The 22,198-nt window shown below is 38.0% G+C and overlaps 1 protein-coding gene across 2 annotated transcripts; it reads right to left on the reverse strand.

Annotated features, from left to right (window-relative positions):
* Positions 1–2,783: 2,783 nt before the first annotated feature.
* Cndp2 (Cytosolic non-specific dipeptidase 2) lies at positions 2,784–20,735 on the reverse strand. 2 transcript variants are annotated; one of them, XM_090180644.1, is made up of 12 exons: positions 20,685–20,702; positions 20,538–20,618; positions 18,940–19,063; positions 13,088–13,258; positions 11,971–12,126; positions 11,746–11,903; positions 10,691–10,765; positions 7,910–8,054; positions 7,130–7,232; positions 5,986–6,157; positions 3,590–3,842; positions 2,784–2,934 (listed from the first exon to the last, which is right to left on the reverse strand). In XM_090180644.1, the coding sequence occupies exons 2-12, from the start codon at positions 20,552–20,554 to the stop codon at positions 2,887–2,889; spliced, it is 1,422 nt and encodes a 473-aa protein (XP_090036770.1). In that variant the 5' UTR covers positions 20,555–20,618; positions 20,685–20,702; the 3' UTR covers positions 2,784–2,886. The 2 variants fall into 2 exon arrangements, with proteins under 2 accessions (XP_090036770.1, XP_090036769.1); XM_090180643.1 differs by having other exon boundaries at positions 20,538–20,735.
* Positions 20,736–22,198: the final 1,463 nt, after the last annotated feature.

A 22,198-nucleotide genomic window follows, 5' to 3' on the forward strand; every position in this document is an offset into this window, starting at 1 on the left:
ACTAGCTGAGGGCCCACCTGTAAGGCGGGCTTCTCGGTTAGTTTATATATAATTGCCCATAAAACCTTTCTTCAACAGTAATTATATGCGTTTATGTTAGGCATTTTTAAACGGATTATACTTGATTAATTTTTTTGTGAAAAAATATGCACTTAAAATTTAACAAATTTTATTGTATCCAAAAATGAAATATTTTTATATTTTCTAAAACGTTATTTCAAATCTGACACTACACTGAGTTCGGTCAGCTTTAATTGTTTGCTTAGAGCTTTCTTTTTTTTACGGCTATCACAATTTCTCGTTACATTTGTGCATATGAAATGTAGCCGTGATACGAGGAAAACAAACCGTTCACGATGCGAAGTTTAATTTCTTCCCAATATTTGAATGAAATTGCAATGAGGAATACTGCACGTAGTAATTTAAAAAAAATTATATCCAAATTCACTACTCTACGATCGTTTACATAAACATTTTATGTAATATGAATTGACTAATCACAGAATCACTACCTTTCGTACCCAAGGCTTAATAAAAATAGCTATTTTTGGAATAAAAACGCAATTTAAATTATTAAACGACTATTATTGAAAGATATAAAAACTAAAAAAACTTAATTGCTATACCCTACGTCAGTGAGGCTTCTTAGCTCTACACAGGGATTGTAGCGCCATCCGTGGCAAATATATTTTTAGATATGTGAAAAATAGAAATGACCGAAACATTTCCCTGCTTTTGTAAGAATTTAGGACATTAGTTGCATTGTTAGTACCAAGTGTCGTTACTATAAACCCGGCACAACTTCGCGCTTAAACAAAATAAACTTACACAGCATATACGTTCATCCAAGTTTAGATATGAAGCTCGCTTAATTGAAGAAATCCCGAATAATCTCAAAGTTCTCAAGCCTAAACCCCCCCTTATGATGGTTGAAAATGCGGATGGTGAAACACTACGGGATCCAATGGAAATTGATGAGGTGCTAAATAATTTTTTCCGTTCAGTTTTCATTAGCGACGGCATCCCGCAACTTACTCTTTTAGATATAATAAAATCACAAACTGGTATTTGATTAAGAATGAAAAGAAGTTTAATAAACTGGTGAGTTGAAAGTTACAAAGTTACAAATTTAAGTTAGTTAAATACTCAACAACCGAATACTAAAACGCAGAAGTGAGCACCGGTTGTTGTCCGCTCTGTTTCAAAAATCCAACTGAGTAAACGTGTCCTACCGAAACCCTTTCTTTGGTGCCCTAAAATTTTCGGGGTTCACAAAGTTCAGGAACGGGGCTCTACCCTCATTCCATGCCCATATAAGGAGCGAAGAAGATAGCTCTGACCAAATATCTTTAAGCAACCCGGTGGCCAGCGCCGCTACGTCACTAGCTTGGAATGGGATTGCACCACTTGGTGAAATACCTGTTACAAAAAGCCCTCCGTTCCCTCGCTAGTTTCCCGTTTTCTTAAAGATAGTACCTGGACATCTTAAACTAAATACAGAAAATTATGAATTAACTTAATGCTAACAAATACTAAATAATTACTACGTCAGTTACAAATTATGGTTTACAAATTAAGTTTAAATTAATGATAATTAGGGTTACAATTTTCAACAAAGCCAAAGCCCCTCGCGACTCCAGAACGTGCTCTCCGATATTAGGCTTAAATTTTTATCAAAAAGTAGTCATCCAAAACGGTAAGTCGCGATTCCAAGTCACAGCTGTGAAAGGTTCGGTTAGAAAATTAGCATTAAAGCAATAGGAAGTGTCATATTTATTGTTATTATGTTGCTTATGGTAGCACGAATAAATAAAAAGGTGCAAAAAATGCGTTTCACCATTTCCGTCGAAAATAATTTATTATTCGAAAATATAACTTATAGATATTACAGCGCTTAGAAAAACCATAATAATAAAGTTGGTTTCAAGTTTCTATCTATAAAAGGTTTTAAGATATAATGAAGTGCAAAATTAGTAAAAGGCAGTCTTATTTAACGGACTGTACTTTTGAATCTCTGATGACGCACCGTTGACTCGATTTGGTTTAGCTCTTTGAATTGGCTTTTCAAAGTATTGTGAAGAAAATTGTGCCATTGTCTTTTATTTCGTGCAGAATTTTATTAGTTGGTCGTTATATTTTCGTGGAGAAAGTTGGCAAACCATTTAGTTGGCTTGGAAATATAACTCTAGCTAAGCTGTGATAGGTGTTTTTACCATCAATCGTCTCCGTATTGATGTCGATATTATAGTCTCCTTCTTGTATCAATGAACCTCCTCCATTTACTCGAATAATTAAGCCAGATGATACATAGACGTTTTTATCCTTATTTAGTTCGTCTTGTGCAACTGATGTTAAAAATGCTCGAAGTTTTGAGTAAGAACAACATACACCATACGCATTCATGGTATCGATTATTTTGAAGAAGAAGTGGAATTACTTGATTTTCGTACCGCGTAGAGCAATATACAGGGTGTTTCAAAAGGTAATGCAAAACTTTTAAGGAGTTGTATGGGGTGAGTTGAGAAGTATGCCTGTTTTTTTCCCATTTTCCTACGATGAGTTAAAAGAGCACCAGAGAGCTTCAAAGTGGGGCCTACTAGAAATTCAAAACTCCCGAAAGTAGTAAAATATTGGAAAATAAATAACGTAATTATAGGAAGTTATAGGGGAACCTTAAAAATATTCGAAATACCGACCTATAAGGGACCTTAATGTTAGTCCTAGAGCCAATCTCACCAACGGTTCCCTACTACTGTAATATTGCTTAAATAAGACCAACCACAAAGTCGAAATCGTTTTAATTCGGAGTATTAAAAATACCAAAAAATTTATATCTTAAATTATCAATAAGAATTTCGAAAGGTGATTTGCAGCATTCAATGCTTTTCACTTCAAATTGGACACTTCCTTCAAATACGCAGCCATCAGTTTGGTCTGTTTAAAACAAAAAAAAAGTTTTCCTATAGCACTGAAAAAGACTTAAAAAACGTAAAATGAAGATAAATAATTGAGAGGTTAAGCCCGAGCTAGAAAATGGGTAGGGAGACCGTGTACTCGATTTACCTTCCCGTTATTAGTTTTTAGCGCTGGCTTAACCTGTCTGTTGTGAAAGCCTAAGTGTATTTTCGCTCAACGGGTAAAGCTTAATCTCTCCATTTACCATAGTCCTTGTCACCACAAGTGCCAAGCATCTGTCTTAGCTTAAAAATTAAAACTTCGAAGGTAAATTGCATTTTTATGTAGAAGTCTATATGTGCACTATCGAAGCGGGCTTATGTTTGTTGAGAGTTACAGGAACAGTGGGGCATTAGATAAAACGTAAGTGCCGACTCACACCTGTGTACGCGAACCCCTCTCAGTCTTAATTGAGTTCTCCCAGCTAGCTCGCTGTGATTGGCTATTCACTCATTGAAGCTGCAGAGATCGCGGTATTTCGCCATAACACAGAAATGATATAGCGTAGTAAACCATAATATGTTAAGTTCTCGGCAAATTTTCTATTGCGAATTTGTACCAAAATGGAATACATGGGCAACAAACTCGCGTTGAGGAATGGCACATTTGCGCTCATACTTTGATCTGAACTTACACCCTGAATGTAGTTCGAGACGTTGATTTTCTCGTTCTGGGAATGTGCGCCGTCGTCGGCAGCTCCCATGGGTAGCAAGATGACATTCTTCTGGGTGATGTCCTGGAAGGTCAAAGTGACAGGGATGCTGCCCCCTTCTCGGATCAGGTCAGGCTCCACTCCGAAGACGCTCTTGACGGCTATCTTCGCCGCCTGGTAGTGCTCGTGGTTGGTGTCCCCCACCCACGGTTTGCCTCCATGACTCATCGACACTCTGAACAACAAAAAATATATATATATTTTGAATTTAGTGCTTTTATTAGGCAGCTTTCGTCACAGTCAACGTAAGTTTGTGCAAATGTGGGGAACAATCGCGGGTGACTTTGTATTGCTAACTTATACCCTGTGTGCGTTAGTTTGTGTCAGCTCTGAGCAAGCGTGGTCTCATATCCTTTCAAAATCAAAACTTGTAGTTGCATAATAGAGTCAAAAACGGGTTGATGGAAAGAAACTGATTATATTCAGAGATGGGCTTTTTTTCAAAATCTATACGCAGCTCACAAACCACTTATGATAACCAGACATATGTCTTTCGGGCTCTTCAAGATCAGTTCAGAGAATGTCTCTTATATTAAGAAACGTGTTTACAGCGAATTCGCGAAAGCTCTCTCACGCTCAAATCAAGAATAATTTAATAGATTACACTCGTCTCAACAGCTCAACTAATACAGCTCTTCAAAAATACTGAAAACTAACCGATTTTATAGAATTACGTATTTTAGCAAAATAATAAAGAATAGGATTTTATAGCTCGGAAAACCGGTTTTCTAGGCTGATTATAATTCACTCTTCTCAATTTGTAGCGTCTTTATAAGAGTAGAAATTACAGCTTCACTCTTCTCCTGCTCAATCCATTATTAAGTGAAACGGTAATCTTTAAGGTGGGGTGGCGAAGTGGTTAGCACTTTCGCCTAGCAGCAAGAGGAGCCGGATTCGATTCCAACTTGTGGCACTGGGTGTAAACCAAGCTTTTCGGTTTCACCTTTACATTAAAACTTGTCGAGGTTAACGATAAGTGTATGGAGCTGTTGGCTTGCGTGGCATGAAGGGCTTTCCACCAGTATAATGGCTTTAAAAGTCGCTCGATGACGTAAGCCTAAGGTGGTGCCTTGGGTATTTACCTGGCTGATTAACGAAAGCTCACTTTCAAGCCGGAGGACACGCTCCTCTTCTGCTTATTTAACCGAACTAAATTGTTTTGCAATATAATCTCGCTCATTATTAGGTAAATAACGAGGAAGCATTGCTTTTATCTCATTAGTTGGAAATTTCCGGCGCATCCCAACTCAAAACGTTCCGACCCGCTCTAAAATGAGCGGAGTACATGTCCCATCATGCACTAGATATTCCTTTCTTCCGAAGCATTTTCTGCTACTATTGTAACAGACTAATTGCGGGAGGCTCTAAACAATTGGAAATTACATACCAAAGAGTGAAAAACGCCCACGTTGTACCCACAATTTTAGCATACGCATCGTGTCGCTATTTTATGTTTGCTTGTGGTCAGAGTACCGACGCACGCTAATTCATGGTTAATAGTGGCACTGTTTCCTCCACACCGAATTAGATTTAACACCTTCCGTTTTCGGGAGAAAGGCCAGGTACAAATGTAGAGAATTCTCGGGATTTACTAAATTACAGGATCTCGCTAAACTACTACTAAGTTAAGATTACAAAATTTAAGAACTTTAATTAAAATTTAAGGTCGTATTTGGGTAAGTTTTATTACATGGCTTAAGCTCGATAAATAGTGTAGTAGTCGATATAAAAATGTACTTGAATGTTTCATTAGCCATAAACTTAGTTTCTAAAATACACTAATCAAGAGCAAATTCATATAACAATAGCCTATTTTAATTAAAAATTTTAAACTTTTGTTATGTATACTGTATTGAATTTTTAGAATACCAAAAATATAAGCGTTTTTTAAAAATATTAGTAGGTCCCATTTTCAATACAACATAAAAAGTAATCGCCCAATATTATGGGCCCCGATTGCTCAAATGGAGTGGACTATTTATCCTTTTAGATTGATTTTTCATAACATTTTTTTATCCTAACACTAGCAAAGTCCCCATTGTACGGGTCCCCTATAACCCAAATTGTTGTAGCTTCGGAACTAAGGCTTTCTTTACAGTTCCATTAAGGCAACTAATACCGATGAAACGACGCCTCAATGAAATGTTCATCAAGTACCGTTGAGTATAAAAAGACGTTACGCGGGGAAACATTCGAAGCTAGCGACACGGTGTATTCACCACCTGGCCCTTAAACAAGATCTGACCATGCCAGTTGCCCTCTTTCTTAAGCATAGTCATAGACCTAGCCCCAAATTTGAGAACTATCAATTTGCTTACTTGATTTTGTTGGGGCTGTTCCTTTTGGCGAACTCTTTGGTAACAAAATCGACGACGCATTTCTCGATCTGTTCCGGAAGTTGGTTCGGCACGATTCGGATGGAAAACTTGCCGATCACTTTCTTGGGGATGACCGTCTTCTCACCGGCTCCACTGAAAGCCCCTTCGATACCTTAAAAGAACAAAACACAAACATATGTATACGTTGACGTAATTCTCGATTTGAAAAAATTTAAAAGCTTTCTAAACAATTGAATAGTTACAAAAATACAACTACGTTAGTCTTGTGAAATAAAATTCAACTAACTAACGCCCACTTATTTTTCAAAACATTCAAAAAAATATCAAAATTACATGATCTTCGTTAAAGGTTCACAGTGACCTTTGAAACTACATGTAACTGTTAATTAAAATAAAATATTTCGGAAACACGGCACCATCGCAACTTTCGTTAATCGACAGGATGTGAGAGATTATATTAATCAAAATCAGAGGCGGATTAAATAAGTATCCTACCGGGCTCCTAGGCCGAGCCAAAATAAGGGCCTCCTGACCTTATCTTTACCCTGTCCAAAATTTGATTTTGGGCTGGCGCCAATTCTCTTTCCCATGAATGAAGCCGAAGTCCTCCTCCCAGAAGATCCAACGGTAAGGTAGGTCGTACCCTTTAGCTGGCGAGGCGTACATCGAACCGCAAGGGCTTCAGGGTAATATCTACCAACCACCCCTAACTCCAAAGCCTAATTTCCGGGGCCATTGGCTTTCCCTACTCAGCCTACTGGTTCAGGCTGCTAAGGCAGTGGCGTAGCTAGAGGTTTTGCCATCCGGGACGGCTCCTTAGTTTGTAGTTATTATCAATACATTTCTGCTGCCCATTTCCATAAATTTCTGTTTGGATTGAGTAGTCTCGTAGGCCGCTGTAGTGCTTAAGGCGGAGCAGCGGGGTACAAATACATAAATAGTGCCGCCCCTGCGCACCCCCCCCCCCCCGCTACGCCACTTGGTAAATGGGCCACTGAGAAATTTTCAATAGTCAACAATATGTTGTTCCATTTCAGCACCGTCTTAATAATGATATGACCGCGCTTGGTCGCAAAACCCTTCCATCTTTGAATTTGGAATGAGTACAAGGCTGTGTTACTACCGTGCAATGAGAGTGAGGGAAATCTCCAACGATGCATCAATGTCTTGGCTTTGTCTTCTTTGTGAATTAGCTTCGAACAGCCGATATCGCAACGGTACTCATTCTGAAATAAAAAACCCCAAATTTATGAAATTCGAGTCAAATTGTACACCGAGTACCTCATTAAAATAGCATTACTAGCAAGAAAGGAATAAGATAATTTGTAAACGTCATTTTTGACTGTTGTTATACAATGTATAATGAAAAACAAATTCGACCAATCAACGAGCTAAACTCCAGTTATGACACTAGTAACGTAAGTTTTTAAACTGCGCAGATAATTCAAATTATCTTTCATTAAGACATTCAAAAAGGGTTTTGTGTTTTAAGGTCGACAGAAACGTTTGAAATATTCGGGTCAAATTTCAAGTAGCACTTCCGCCTCGTGACTCGGGCGTTCCTTCTCACTTCCTAAAAACACGTGATTCTGTAGCCCCACCGTCAAAATTAAAAACCCAATAAAAATGGTTGACGTCAAAATGTGCGCTTAACCTCCTCAGCTCGCCCTATTGAAAATTAAACAACACTCTGAAGTTATCGAAAGCTTAGCCCATATCTTAGTTTCGGCCGATGAACTTTCGGGACAAATAGCTCAACAACAAAGTCAACAATAGCTACAGCTAGTTCAAACACTTAGCAAGCAAGTAAAAAATCAGATCCAACAGCTGCAGCAACTTGATCGCCCTTTAAGAGGGTCACCTAATGGATCTATTTTCAAATGTATAGACGTTTTGCACTTACCAAATCGAAGTCAATGGGCTCGTACAACTTGAGTTCATCATCCGAGACGGGAAGGACGTCGTCCATAATTCCGGGAATCAAAATGGCCCCGTCCACGTCCACAAGTGTAGACATTAAAGCGATCAAATCAGTCATGGCTTCGTGACTGGAACCGTTATGATTAAATTAGTCAGTTGTAACAACTGGATTCTAAATTAAACAATTGAGGTCGAAAGACGTGCGTTTTAAGAAACTATAAATTGAAAATTTAATCCATATGATCATACGCAATATAATCAGTTATAAGTATGCCTCGTATAACACTTAAATAGGAAAAATAAATGAGACCTTGTTTCACACGAAGCGTACAATTAGTAAACTATATACAGGGTCTTTTTTTTTGCTCGGAAAAGTGTTTTTTTTTCAAAAACTATTTATAGTACCGATTTCAAATTTGGAAGGTCAATTCTCTATACCGGGGGACATCAGTTTGAGAAATTTGAGCGTTTTCGGTAATGTTTTTCACCAATTTTGAAAAATTATTTTTCGACCACTAGGTGCGAGATAAAAAATTTCTATTATAAAGTTGTAGGCCGTCATCGAAAACCCTTAAAAATTGTTCACTCGACGAAAAACAATTTATTTATCAGTGAAAATTCGAGCTTGAAAAATTTACAAGTTGGTGAAGCCAAATTACGATTGTTTGAAACGATAATTGAAACCGAATTACCTAATCCAGTTGAAACTTTGGTTAAAAAAACGACCGGATTTAAAAAACACGAGGCTATAGGTCAATCCTAAACATGCATTGGGTAATTAAAGGAAAACTTTGGGAGATTATTATCAGTGTTTGATAATATTTCGAACAATGCCTCGTTATTCAGTAGCTGAGCGTACCGAGATAGTTGCCATTTACTATGGAGAAGCAGCGCAAAACCTTAGAAGAGTGACTGAAATCTTCGCAGAAAGACATCCAAATGGAGCACCATCTGTAAATACAGTAAGACGAGCAATTCACGATTTCAATCAATTTGGTAACTTGCAACCTAGGTTTCGCGGATTGGGTCAACCGGATTTAGACTTCGAGAACAATGTACTCGCGTACTTTGTGGCATATCCTCGTCACAGTTGCGCTAACGCCGCTGCTGATTTGGGTTGTTCTGCAAATCGTGTGTGGAAAATTCTTCGTAAGAATCGCTATCACCCATACAGAGCTACGCTCCACCAAGGACTAATTGACGGAGACCATCAAAGACGTTATGAATTTAGCAACTGGTTACTAAATGCTGTCCAAGAAGATAGACAATTTTTGCGCCATGTTTTGTTCTCCGACGAAGCGTCATTTTCTAGAGATGGGCCCTTTAATCATCAAAACAGCCATCTTTGGTCTGACATCAACCCACATTGGGGTTTTGAATATCATCACCAGTTTCAATTTGAACGGGTCAATGTTTGGGTTGGACTTGTTGGAAACCGTTTGATTGGTCCCTTTTTCCTGCCGACGAACCTCAACGGCCAAAGGTATTTACATTTTCTACAGAACGAACTGAGTGACGCAATCGACGACCTTCCATTGGCTGAAAGACGTCAGTTGTGGTTTCAGCAAGATGGCGCCCCTCCGCATTTTTCCCGGCAAGTAACTGAGCACCTCAACAACGAGTTTCCTGAAAGGTGGATAGGGAGAAATGGTCCAGTGCATTGGCCAGCAAGGTCACCTGACCTAACACCGCTGGATTATTTTCTCTGGGGATTCGTTAAAGCAAAGGTATACGCCACGCCCATTGAAACTAGGGAGGAACTCATTAGACGAATAATCAGTGCTTGCCGAGACGTCACACCAGAAATGGTAGAGAAAGCGTTTGAGAACTTAATTGTCCGCGCACAAACCTGTGTTGCAGCCAATGGTGATATTATTGAAAATGTTTTGTAAAAATTTATGTGAATAAAATATCTGCATTTAAAAACCAAACGTGTACATTTTTTCAAGTGTGAAAACTCTACTACGTTTGTATTAGACTTGTTCCCTTTTCAATTATCGTTTCAAACAATCGTAATTTGGCTTCACCAACTTGTAAATTTTTCAAGCTCGAATTTTCACTGATAAATAAGTTGTTTTTCGTCGAGTGAACAATTTTTAAGGGTTTTCGATGACGGCCTACAACTTTATAATAGAAATTTTTTATCTCGCACCTAGTGGTCGAAAAATAATTTTTCAAAATTGGTGAAAAACATTACCGAAAACGCTCAAATTTCTCAAACTGATGTCCCCCGGTATAGAGAATTGACCTTCCAAATTTGAAATCGGTACTATAAATAGTTTTTGAAAAAAAAAACACTTTTCCGAGCAAAAAAAAAGACCCTGTATATTGAACATTATTATATTCCTTGTGCTTTTGAAAAGGCTACCATTAGAAAGAGAGGCACGATCAAAACTACAAATAACTGTCAAGGCCAAAATCGCGCCAGGAATTCCACAGATTTTCCAAACCCACTTAACTAACTTCCGTTCTAAAATTAATCATGAATTTATGTGGAAAATATGGTTTAAAAATAATTCAATATCGTCAGGGGTTTACTTAGCGGGTCATTTTTGAAACTTAGCCAGATAGATTGGTATAGTCCGAAATTAAAATTGTTCATTATGAATGATTGTCCCACCTATCACACCATGCCTGAAGGCTTTCGTCAGTCAGTAAATGACGATAAAGCAAACTCTATTCTAGGAAGTCACGACTAATTACATTCCGACATGTCCTAATAGGCACATATGAGTTCCTAGATGCCATGACTAAATATACTTACACAGTGCCTCCAAAAACGCCAGAGTGCAAATCCTTGCAAGAGCATTCGACGGTGATAGCAAAATAGCAAATACCTCTGTGTTAAAAAAAATAAAAAATTAAAAAAGGAAATCTGGGCTACAAAGACCGAGATGTTGAAATTATTATTTCGGGAAATTCGGATAAATATTGTTAATCTCGAAATATTGATAATTCTTTTGAAAAATAATTTAACATCTATGAATTAAAATTACTGACTATGTAGAGACTATTTGTTATATGATCTAGGAGTAAAGTCTAAAATCAAAGAAGCACATTGGTTTCCTAAAATTAACGTCTTCCTATGGTATTGAAGCTCGCGCCAGGGAGGTTTCTCGTTCCGGGGGAAATTCCACAATGATTCTTACGAATCGTCTCAAAAATCATTTTATATAAATATAAATCAATAATTCTTGTACGGATCAATTCCGTAACGTAAAAAAGTCGCCTAATAGTCCTTTAAATAAAAGATAATTCATAGCCGATTATAAAGTTTGTGCTGCTGCGACTGGATATATAACTGATTTGTCTATGGTTTCTCTTTAAACTGCCAAGCCGAAAATTTTCTTTGCATAGATCTGGTAGCGTTTTTCAACAGGGGTCAAGACAGTCAGAGAGGGGTTTATTTAAGCGCTTATTGATGGCTTTTGCAACCATATCGAAAAAGGCCATCAACTTACAAATACTTCATACTAAGCTATTCACGGCCGTAGCAGCGGCAGGACTTCGCGCTCCGCCCCACGGCATTGTCCCTATTGCACAGCGGAAATTATAACAGTGTGCGGGATGAGTGCTTCTCCAATTGGCCCGAGAATATCCAATGATAACTCGGTCTAGCTGGGTCGAGAGCAACGATGATGGTGTAGGTAGACTGGTTGCTCATTGGCGAGCGGCATTTAGAGAGTAAAAAAAACCTTGTCTACGATAGCCACATCACAATAAGGCGATCTATGCACATTCTATACTCACGAATTTATATAAATATATTCATGAGCTACATGTACGTAAAATGTCAAACCCTAAATCAAAATTTCTTACCGTAGGCCGTACGTAATACAAGGTTTCTTGGTTCCTAGCCAATAGTTGTCCGAAATGCAGATGTAGTCCACAGTGTCGAAGAACCCTTCGCTTTTTTTCTTCGCCAATAGGTCGTCGAGGCCTTCCGAGCCAGATTCCTCCATGCCTTCGAAGCAAAACTACCAGGAACATACACGAAAACGTTCATCATTTGACAACTTACAAAAACACTAGAAAATCACTAACTTTCAAATTGACTGGTAGTTCATTGCCCGTTTTAGCAAACGCTTCAATGGTGTGAAGCCAACCAAGAACGGGACCTTTGTCATCGGTGGAGCCCCGGCCATACAGTTTCCCGTCTTTCTCAGTCAAGATGAATGGTTCAGTGTCCCAGCCATCTTCCTGCGTTCACACGTACAAAAAGATAAAGGTAACAAATACAAAAAAAAAAATTAATAAAGTGAATAAAAGTTAAAGGTTACGCGAATAATAAGAGAAAAATATCAAAATTACAGGATCGACCGAGTTTAATTATTTGAAGAAGATTAAAACATCTAAAAATAGTAGTTTTCTAGAGAGATTAAAAGGAACTTAAAAATCACAACTTCACGGTCTTAATTATGGAGAGGGCCATGAGTTTCGGGGCTAATCGATCAGTAAATAAATTTACTGTTCTCTTTCTGGAACCTTTATCAGTTGTAATTTAAATAAATAGGCAAAAAAATGTGGGAAATATAGCGTAAAAATTTTACTACAAAATTTATAGGGCCATTTCAGAATTATAGGAAATCGTTTTGAGGTACAAACCTTGCACCAAACCAGGAGCGGACTGGGGGAGTTAGAGTCACGAGTTCTTCGGTTTCCCCTTCCATAAAAACTTGTCGAGGTTAACGTTAATAGTTAGTGTAGGGAGCTGTTGGCTCGATCTCGTGGCATGCAGGGCTTGCCACCACCCTCCTACGCATTGTAACCCGGCCACCTGAATTAATGGCTTCAAAAGTCGCTTTATAGCTTAGGCCTAAGGTGGTGCCTTGGGTATTAGCCTAGCTGATTATATTTATTTATATTTGATTATTTAACCTCGCGATTCCAAGCCACAGGCTCATCAGCCTTAGTATAGCTAAACTCCTACACGCTCTGCCTACTCATTTCCTAGTATCGGCTTAAAGGGGCCATTAAACTTAGTTTAAGCTTGGTGGCCATAGAATCGTTTTGAGTATGAGGTTACAGAATCACGTGTTTTGAAAGGTGGGAAGATATGTCTAAGTCACGTAATAGAAGGGAGGAGTTATCGGAAATGTGGTCCGAATTTTTCAAACGATTTAGTGGCCCAGTAATCTCTCTTTCTATAAAGGGTAATTACCTTGAAGGCTGGTTGTACATCTAAATGTCCGTAGACACAAATGGTTTTCTTGGAGGGGTCTTGTCCCAGGTGACCCATGAGAACAGGAGGCAGAGGAATCACGGTACCATCGCGCAAGCTCTGCGTTCCAACGTCGCAAAGCTCCAAAACAGCTCCTTCGCGTTCCAGACGCTGGATAATCATGAAAAGAAAAACCAATCATTATACTGTTATTATTACGTTCCATAAGTGTGATAGGTAGTCGAAATAATTAGCCTGTATGACATTGAATTGGAATTTTAAGTTAACATGAGTCACCTAGCGACAACGGTAGACGTCACTGTTATATTCTAAGCAGACGATTTGTATTATTTCAACACAGTTTGTTTAGCAGACGATTAACCTGCAGCTAAGTGAACTTCTGGCGTTGGCGACTGCGCAGGGCCGTAGCCAGGTCTTCGAGGTAGAGCGGGCAAGCAGTTTATTAGGAGGGAGCATAGTAGAAACCATCGCAATTTGTTTAGAAACAAATATTTGTGTCGTGTAGCGGGCCTGTTTTATTATATTTGCACATTGGTGTATTGCTTATAAATTAGGTACTGGCTTAATTACTTGAGTTCAGGGAGTGTAGGCGTAGTTTTTTTTCGTTATTAAAGGGAGAGCGCTGGCGGAGCCTTCCAGGGGTTCGCTATTAGCCAGGAAAAGACATGTACATGCACGCGAGCCGTCTAGGAACATAAAAATAAGTATTCATTAAACTCTCCAATGCACTACTGCATTCGTTTATTTTGCAATAACAAATTAAGCAATTTAGTTTTTCAAATGAAATTTCTAGTGTAAACGGCTATCTTTGTAAATTGGTTGAAGCATATATTCGGAAACAACGAGTCAACGATGCATCTGTCGCGTATCTGATTTCACGCTTTCTCTCCACCGCTGAACTTTCCGGGGTCTGAAAATGCGCCAACGAATTTACGCAACGCCGTTGCCAAAGGCTGGTTCCTTAGACGACCCTGATGTGTATCGAAAAATCTCTAAAAAGTGTCCGAGAATTTGGTGGCTTCCACTGTCACCAGTCATCTGAAAACTCAAAATGCTAGCACCCAGGCTCAGTATCGGTTTCGCTGTTACTATAGCACGGAGACACCACTTATCTCGAGTACTTAATTTAAGAGTGCGGGGCTTACGTAGCTATGGAGTTGTTCTTTGCAGTCCAAGATAATGACGTTTGCTTTCTATTAACGCAAACGATGTCAGTCTGTCTCAAGCAATTTTCTTTCCCAGTGACCATGACACCCTTTATTATTGAGTATAAACTTTGTCGAAAAGCTCCTGCTGGCCCTCAGTCTCCTGGTCCAACCCTCTTTTTCTAGGTTAACGATAGAAGGCGGGCATAAAACACGCCACCAAGTTCGAATACCTCGGATTTATTATAACTTCGAACTCACAAAAATGTTTCCTAGGCCCATAGAGCGCTTGCCTTTCTTTGTGGGCATCTCCATGAAAGCTTGAGACCTATCTTGGAAAATTGTTTCGCCGTCTGGTCTCCACACACGGAAGCCGAAAAACAACAGTTTAAAATGATCCAAAGGAAAGCTGTATGTTTGCCAGCATCATGCGCGTAATTTAAAGCGTCAAGTGGTCAGCTCTCGTCTTGCCTTTGGGCTATTAACTCTTTTATTCACGAAGCTAATGAAGTGCTATCTCCGATCTCAGATAGTATCACGTCTAAACTTTGCCTCCACGCGGGTCTTTCCCTTCATGTGGACCAATAGCTTCGGAATAAAAAACCTTCGGTTCCATCCTTTGTTTGTAACCCTTCGCAGAATCTCCTGAAATGTCACCTAAACTGCTCTGAGTTCATCCATGAATTGCGCCAGTACCTAGCCCTTTGCCAATATCCCCCACTAGCGTAATAAGAAATGAGTTTGCCAGATTTAAGAAACTTGGAATGGGGAATGCCGCCCGTACTATCCCCCCTCTGGCTACGGGCCTGCCACTGGTTGGTTTCAAGTTAAAGGGCAACGCAAGTGACCATGCAGGGGGGTAAATTATCTTATAGATAAAAAGAACGACTGCGCATGCGCTATCTGCCATAGCCTTTCCCTCTGTAAAAAAAGCAGAACCATATTTGCCGAATTTATTTTGTATAAATGCACCTCTCGCGGTTTTTACGCAAAATCCATGCATTCTTAAGTCGCGAAAATGGCCGAGGAAAGTGAAGTCTCCGTGCTTACCGACAAATCGGATCCTAAACTTCTACAAAATAAATGTAATAAAAAAATATAAATATTCTGTCGGGGTATAATGATAGGGAAATTGTTAAGGGAGACGGGATATAGGAGTGTGTGTGGTGTTGAATTTTCTTAATCCAATGTGAGGCTAGCGGCAGAGATTTACCGCGTCCAAGGCCTAATGTTTCAACTTCCATTATTAAAAATATTCAATTCACAAATAATTTTATTCCAAGACATTGTTAAATCGAAAATATAAAAGTCCAACTCTCGGAAACTAACCCAGTTCTTTTCTCCATAATAAATAAATTAAGCTAGGCGTAAATTCCTGGGTTCGTTGATTGCGAGCTAACTCAGCGAAGAAAATCGAAAAATTCGCGAATGAGAGCGAAGGGGAATAAGCCTTTCGCGCTGTATAAAATCATCCTTGGAAAACCTACTTACGGCTCGTTGAAGAAAACATAGTTCCCCCCCCCCCCTGCATGACCACTTGCGTTGCCCTTTAATAGAGTCATACCCAACACAAAAAGGGTTTCTAGCAAGATAAATACGCAACTTAAAAACTAATTATCACGTGCTTGTACTACGTCTCGGCACGGGCTCAATATGACGACGAGACAACAGTAGCCCCGCCAGGATTTTTTCGCGAGTAGGCACTGCGTGATTAAGAGGCCCCCATAAAAAACTCCTTTGTAATTTTTGTTGTTCTTTAACTAGCCAAATTGTATATAATTATTTAAAAATTTTATTATTATTAAATCAATAAAATTTTTATTATTATTAAATTAATAAAACTTTTATTATTATTAAATTAATAAAAATGTTATTATTAAATTAATAAAACTTTTATTATTATTAAATTAATAATTTTTTATTATTAAGTATATTATTTACAAATAAATATTACCAACTTTACTTTTAATCGAAGAATTCCACCCTACGATTACCTCTTTACCCAAATTCATCAACTACTTATTTAGGCTTGTCTCCCCCATTGTTAAGGGGGAAGACTACAGTGGCCATTGTCTAGTTTCGCGCTATTTCAAGCTGAACTGTTTTATTGTTGTGTTTTAACTTATTAAATTAATATTGATGTGTAAAACAGCCTTTTGTTTAGTGCTTAAAATAATTTTGACAATTTTAAATTTCAAAGTAATCTAATTATTACGTTTTAATTCGGACCCCCGGAGCTAAACACGTTGGGCTAGCGCCCAAACTACCCTATAGTAGTTGACCTCTTGAACAATAATTTTTCTCACTAAACTTGCTTTTAAATCATGACATTTTTTTTAAATATCTAATATTGCAATAAAGTTTCACCTATTCCCAATATTGTCGGCGGATGTGTAAGTGTTCCCCTGAAGTGCTAAATCTTGTTGGGCACATAAAATAATCACTTCCACGTGTGTAGATAGGACCTCTCTCTTTCTAATAACGTCTAGTCTATGGTGGTCGTTAACCTGGAAAACTATTGATCCACGGGATTTGGATTCCATGTAGTCTAAGTACATTTTGTAGACAAGTTGGTGAGAAGATTTGTTGGAAGTGAAGTGTTCTTCGAATTGTGTCCCCATGTTTTTCCAATCCGAAAATCCCTTTAGAAATTCAGTGTTTCTACTGCCTAAAAAATGTCGGCAACAAAAACAATACACTGCATCCTTTGCAACTGAATATTCAATCATTTGATATTTGTCAGACCAAGAAGAATTGAAACCTCGATTTTTACCGCCAATTAATCTTTTAGGAAAAGGATTTAGTTTAGGCTGAACTGGAAGGCAATCTTTATCTAGACTAATATCCAAGTTATTCAACGCGTGTAAGCCCATTTATTTTGAATTGGACACGTTGTTTGATGTATTTTGTGCATGGTTAGAGTTGGGGTTTGCAATTACTTCTGCAATTTTTCCTTCATGAGTCAGTTCCATTTCCATATCAGTACTGACGTTTGGAAGAACTTCAGCAGTATTACGAAAACAGTGACTGTTATCAGTCTCCAAGGATTCTAAACCCTTTCCCAATTCTTTGACTAGGTTTTTCTCAGAACTATAGTTATGGCTTTGCGCCGACGATTTCAAAAAACGTGCCATTGCACCTTTCTGATTACTAACGAAACTATCTTCCCTTTTCCATTTTTCTCATTTTTGGGACCCAGATAAAAATTTTCTGGTACTCATATTTGAAAATGCTACTATTATATACTAATAGCGAAATAACCTTAAAAAGGTTTAAGAAAATAAAGCTTAGTTAAAGCTATGTAGTCTTCAAACAGACTTTTTAATAATACCAGCTATATCAAAGCCCTGAAAAAAGCGGTTTGAATATTTTTTCTAGAATAGCTAATTAGCCTTGAAAAAGGCTTTTTGAATAATTTAGCTAGAATAGCTAATTAGCCTTGAAAAAGGCTTTTTGAATAATTTAGCTAGAATAGCTAATTAGCCTTGAAAAGGGCTTTTTGAATAATTTAGCTAGAATAGCTAGTTAGCCTTGAAAAGGGCTTTTTGAATAATTTAGCTAGAATAGCTAATTAGCCTTGAAAAAGGCTGTTTAAAAATTAGCTTAAAACAGCTAAATAGCCTTTAAAAAGGCTGTATTGGCAAAGTTAGTCTCGTAAGAGACTTAGAAAAAATTTGACTGGAGAAATTGAGAACTACCTGTTTGTTCAGGAGCAGAAAACGAAATGAAGAAACGCGCGTTATCTGGGACAAGTCCGACCACCGAAGGTCTAGGTCCTTTCTCTTCGATCAGTGGTCACTGATATCACGTGATTTCGCAAAAGGGACAAGGAGTAAAAAAGAAAAAACCCTAATCCCCAGGACGCTCTCTATTCAAAGTAGTGACTGGTACGATGCTTTACGCTTCGACTTCAGCTCCGCTGGGATTTCCCTTCGTTTAAGCGTTGCAACGGTTTAAGTCGTATTAAAGAAATCCAGTTTCTCACTTTATGCCCCCTTTTGTAGAATTCCTAGAAACTAAGCTTATGTTTATTGTGTTGGTTGGAGCTAAGTTATCACTGAGGCGAACAGGTGGGTTTTTTTTGCTGCTTTCCTTGCACGACGGACTTCCCCGTCCCGGGCCAGTCTTTTGTCATATACTCTATATCAATGTTAACAGAGTACACTACCAAAAGCAGAAACCACAGAGTTCGCTGCCTTTGTTTGTGTAATAATAATAATAATAATAACCAGCTAGGCTAATACCCAAAGCACCACCTTAGGCCTAAGTCATCATTGATTTCGATTTTCGAGTATAGGTGGTTCAAAAGGGAACGTTTTGCTAGGGCCATTTAGGAGTCTTGGAAATTGGAATTGAATGGGAGTTATTTTTTTAGGGGGCTAGATGACCAATTTTTAAAAATAAATAAAATTTAAAAATCACATTTGAGGCCCCAGAGGCAATTTTTTTAAACTTTTAGAGGCCCCTAAAATAGGCCTAAAATTTTTGAACATAGGCACGTGCCTACTTGTGACTACTGCTGGCGGGGGCACTGCGAGACAAGAGCGCGTATTAGGTCTAATGACTAAGACTGTAAGTCTAGCATTATTGAAATGCCTCTCTGAAAATATTTAACATGCAAAATATAGTTAATTTACAGAAGTATGTCAAACGTATGTATAAACTTATGCAATGGGCAGAACTAACAGTTTTCATCCAGTTGACCATGACGGTGATGTCCGATCTATTTTCAGGCCAAGCGGAAACGCTTTTAATCGCGACAACGTCCGCCAAATTCTTGATGTATTCATCTTTATGTTCATCAATATATCTACACAGAGAGCAAAGATAAATGGTACATTTAGAATCTACCACAAATACCTCGAGCAAATATTTAAATGCATACTCATATAATCATAAATGAAAAAAAAAACCATCAAAATACCGAAAACGAAATTATGTTTCGGTAATTTAGTTTACAAACACTCTGTTAAAATGTTATTATAGGTAGTACCAGAAGTTTAAATTATAGCTCTTATCAGATTAGTATTCAACTGGGTCAAGTTCGCAGGCTCGGGGCAGATTCCGTTGGCCGAGAATTTCCCGTCAAACTGCAGATGTGTACACCGCGTCTATTACTCTTCCTAACCATTTAAAATGTTTGTTATGTAATGGTAGATTGCGCCAGCCACCTCGTAAAAGAGAGTCGGAGCCAAGCGAAGAGGAGCCCCGGCTCTCCCCCGGCACTTCTAGTTCCCTAATTAAACAGTTACTTTTGTAGTAAAATTAAAACTCCATTGATCACCCCTAAGCAAATAACAGTTACTGTAGCTGTGCTAAAGGCAGGTACGCTGAAGTAGGCCATAGCCTACCTGGCATTTCGAAATGAGTCACAAATTTTATGAAATGGGACCACGTTTTCTTGAAATTTATATTCGTACATCAAAACATAAATAGCAAACAAACACTCAATTAAAACCCGCTAAAAAATCAACATTTAAGGTAAATTTGGATACCTTTAAAGAAGGAATACTATTTGTTAGGGTGTCTTTGGAAACTTCCATCATCAGAGATTCAATAAATAAGCTTTAAATTTTACTATTTAATCTCTTGAGTAATAAGTAATCTTGTCTCTTAATTAAATGTGAGCGCCAATAGAGTGTTGTCGTCTTATACGATTTTGAAAACTTGTAACGTCACAGTTGTAGTGTTAATAGTGGCCGCCATGACAGTTACCGTTTTTATAGGCAAATTTCAATGGTGACGTCGCAGGGTTTCAGACGACAACACTCTATAATGTTTAAAGGCTGGGGGCGATAGAGTTTCATTAAAACACTTATTTACGGCAATTGAAATTAAGTAAAACATTTACGAACGGCAGAGCAAAACATTAATTTAGGCAAATACAAATTTAGCAACAATTCCTTCGGATGCAAGTTATAACATTAAGGTGTTAAAGCATAAATCACATAATTCATGGTCCAAAACTATCACGTCGATTTTGTTTCGGGGACGTAATGAACTTGCGAAGATTTGCTAGTCCTCAGCCAAATTAATTTATAAGGTCATTAGTTAAATATAATTAAAAAAATATTTTGTTGCTTATGGTAATAGTGTATTTGGTTTCGATTTAATTAAAATTATCTTTTGTTGTGGAAAGTCGAAACAATTTAATCCTTGAAAATAACTAAAGATTATGTCCACTCCACAATCATAATTTGCAAAAAAATAATAAAACCTGAAATCGGCTGTAAATAGATTTCGTGAACCGGTCTAACAATCGTAGAAAGAAATTTTTCTCTTACTTGAAAACTTTATCCATTTTCGCAGTCTTAATATGACAATGTTTCAGATTTACAGATTAAAACTTAAGACAAAATAACTGGCTACACGGAAAATAAATGAACCAAAATTATAATGTTAATATACTATTTCTATGCAAAATAACTGACACTACTGTTCCGATACGCCCCAAAACGGTGTGTGTGATAACTGGGAGCTCGTGACGCAATAATTACAATACGCTTGCAATAATAAAAAACTGATAAGACCAAAATGGATAAATCCACTATTGGATAAGGTGATTGTAAAAATTATAATATGCGCAGGTGGGACACCTAAAGAGAAGTAGACATTTGGTTTTTTACTGCTCCATTTCGTTTTACTCGCGACCAAAACGAATCTAGATGGCGTAACAACGTAAGCTTCTCCGAGGTAGCGACTATGATTTAGCGTCTGCTAACCTCTAGAGTATCGTCACGATCACTCGAGAAGAATTTTTCGGATAAACTTTCAGCTATACTACTTGCCGTAGCAAGTCGACAGTAGATTACGCGAATCTCATCACAACCAGTGTTGCCAATGTTTGAGGACCGAAAATCCCATTTACAAAATTTTCAGCCAAACCCCCCAAAATCGTTTTAGTCATGCCTCTACAAAAACGCAGCGGAAAACATGCCAAATATTTTTTTAGTTTCGTAGACTAGCGCGGGGAAAAAATTAAATTAAAAAACCATTAGAAAATACAAAATTTTTAATTCAATTTGATTCACAAAAAGCTTGGTCAGTTAATATCTGACGATCTCGAATACATTGCTAATTTGTGAAATTATGGGTCTAGCCGCTCTAGCTTCTGATCTAAACTTAGTACAGTTTGAATCTCTATAGCTTCGAATTTTGAGCTAAGAACACAATATTAATTTAAACTTTCGTTACCCATTATGTTCCTTTTCTTGGTTTTTACATCGGATACCTTGGAAAACCGCCTTTCTGCTTCAGCATTCGAAAAGGGCATCGAAAAAACTAACTTTGAAGGCGACTAAAATTTTAAAATTTTAGTTGGTCCTCATCTAACTCCATAACGTACAATTATTTTTTGTTGGTTTCGGAAAAATAAAACAGAGGACTCTTCCATTCAATAGCTAATTTGTTATCCCATCTCTATAGTGAGGCTACTTTTGGGTCGATGAATTTAAAACTTTGTTTAGGGGAAGTCTTTTCTGCATTTCAGGATGAATAAAAAGGTAAAATCTAACGTAGTCCACCTTTTTACTGGTTCGTGGTGAAACAAACCGTTAGTGAAGATTTTTGAATGGAATAAAGGTACAGTGGCATACTTATGAGTAATTATGTACATATGATCTTAGGGTGAGTGGTGTATCAAGCAGACTTGGAAATAGTATATATAGTATAGCCCCCCCTTAAAGGGAATATAACCTCCAACGCGTTCTTTGTGGAAGACCCCATCAATTTCCTTTATACCCTTCACAATCAGCGATTAGCAGCGCCGCAGGTGTGAAAAGCCACGGGAGGCAGCGGACAATATTGGAACCCTCGGAGGGTGACAGAAATACCAGAGGTTATATTCCCTTTAAGTTTATTTTTATCGAGGGCCAGTGGCCCGGGGGGGGGTGAAATGGGGGAAGCATTTTAAAAATAGGTATGGGAAAATAATAATTGGTTACGT

Source organism: Leiobunum rupestre, chromosome 7 (assembly GCF_980474605.1).
Source record: "Leiobunum rupestre chromosome 7, qqLeiRupe1.1.hap1, whole genome shotgun sequence".
NCBI lineage: Eukaryota > Metazoa > Arthropoda > Arachnida > Opiliones > Sclerosomatidae > Leiobunum > Leiobunum rupestre.

Coding starts and splice junctions, on each gene's coding strand:
- Cndp2 (XM_090180643.1), bottom strand. Junction 7,233..7,909: donor AGCCCATTGACTTCGATTTG/GTAAGTGCAAAA, acceptor TTTTTATTTCAG/AATGAGTACCGTTGCGATAT. Junction 6,158..7,129: donor TCCCTCACTCTCATTGCACG/GTAGTAACACAG, acceptor TGTTCTTTTAAG/GTATCGAAGGGGCTTTCAGT.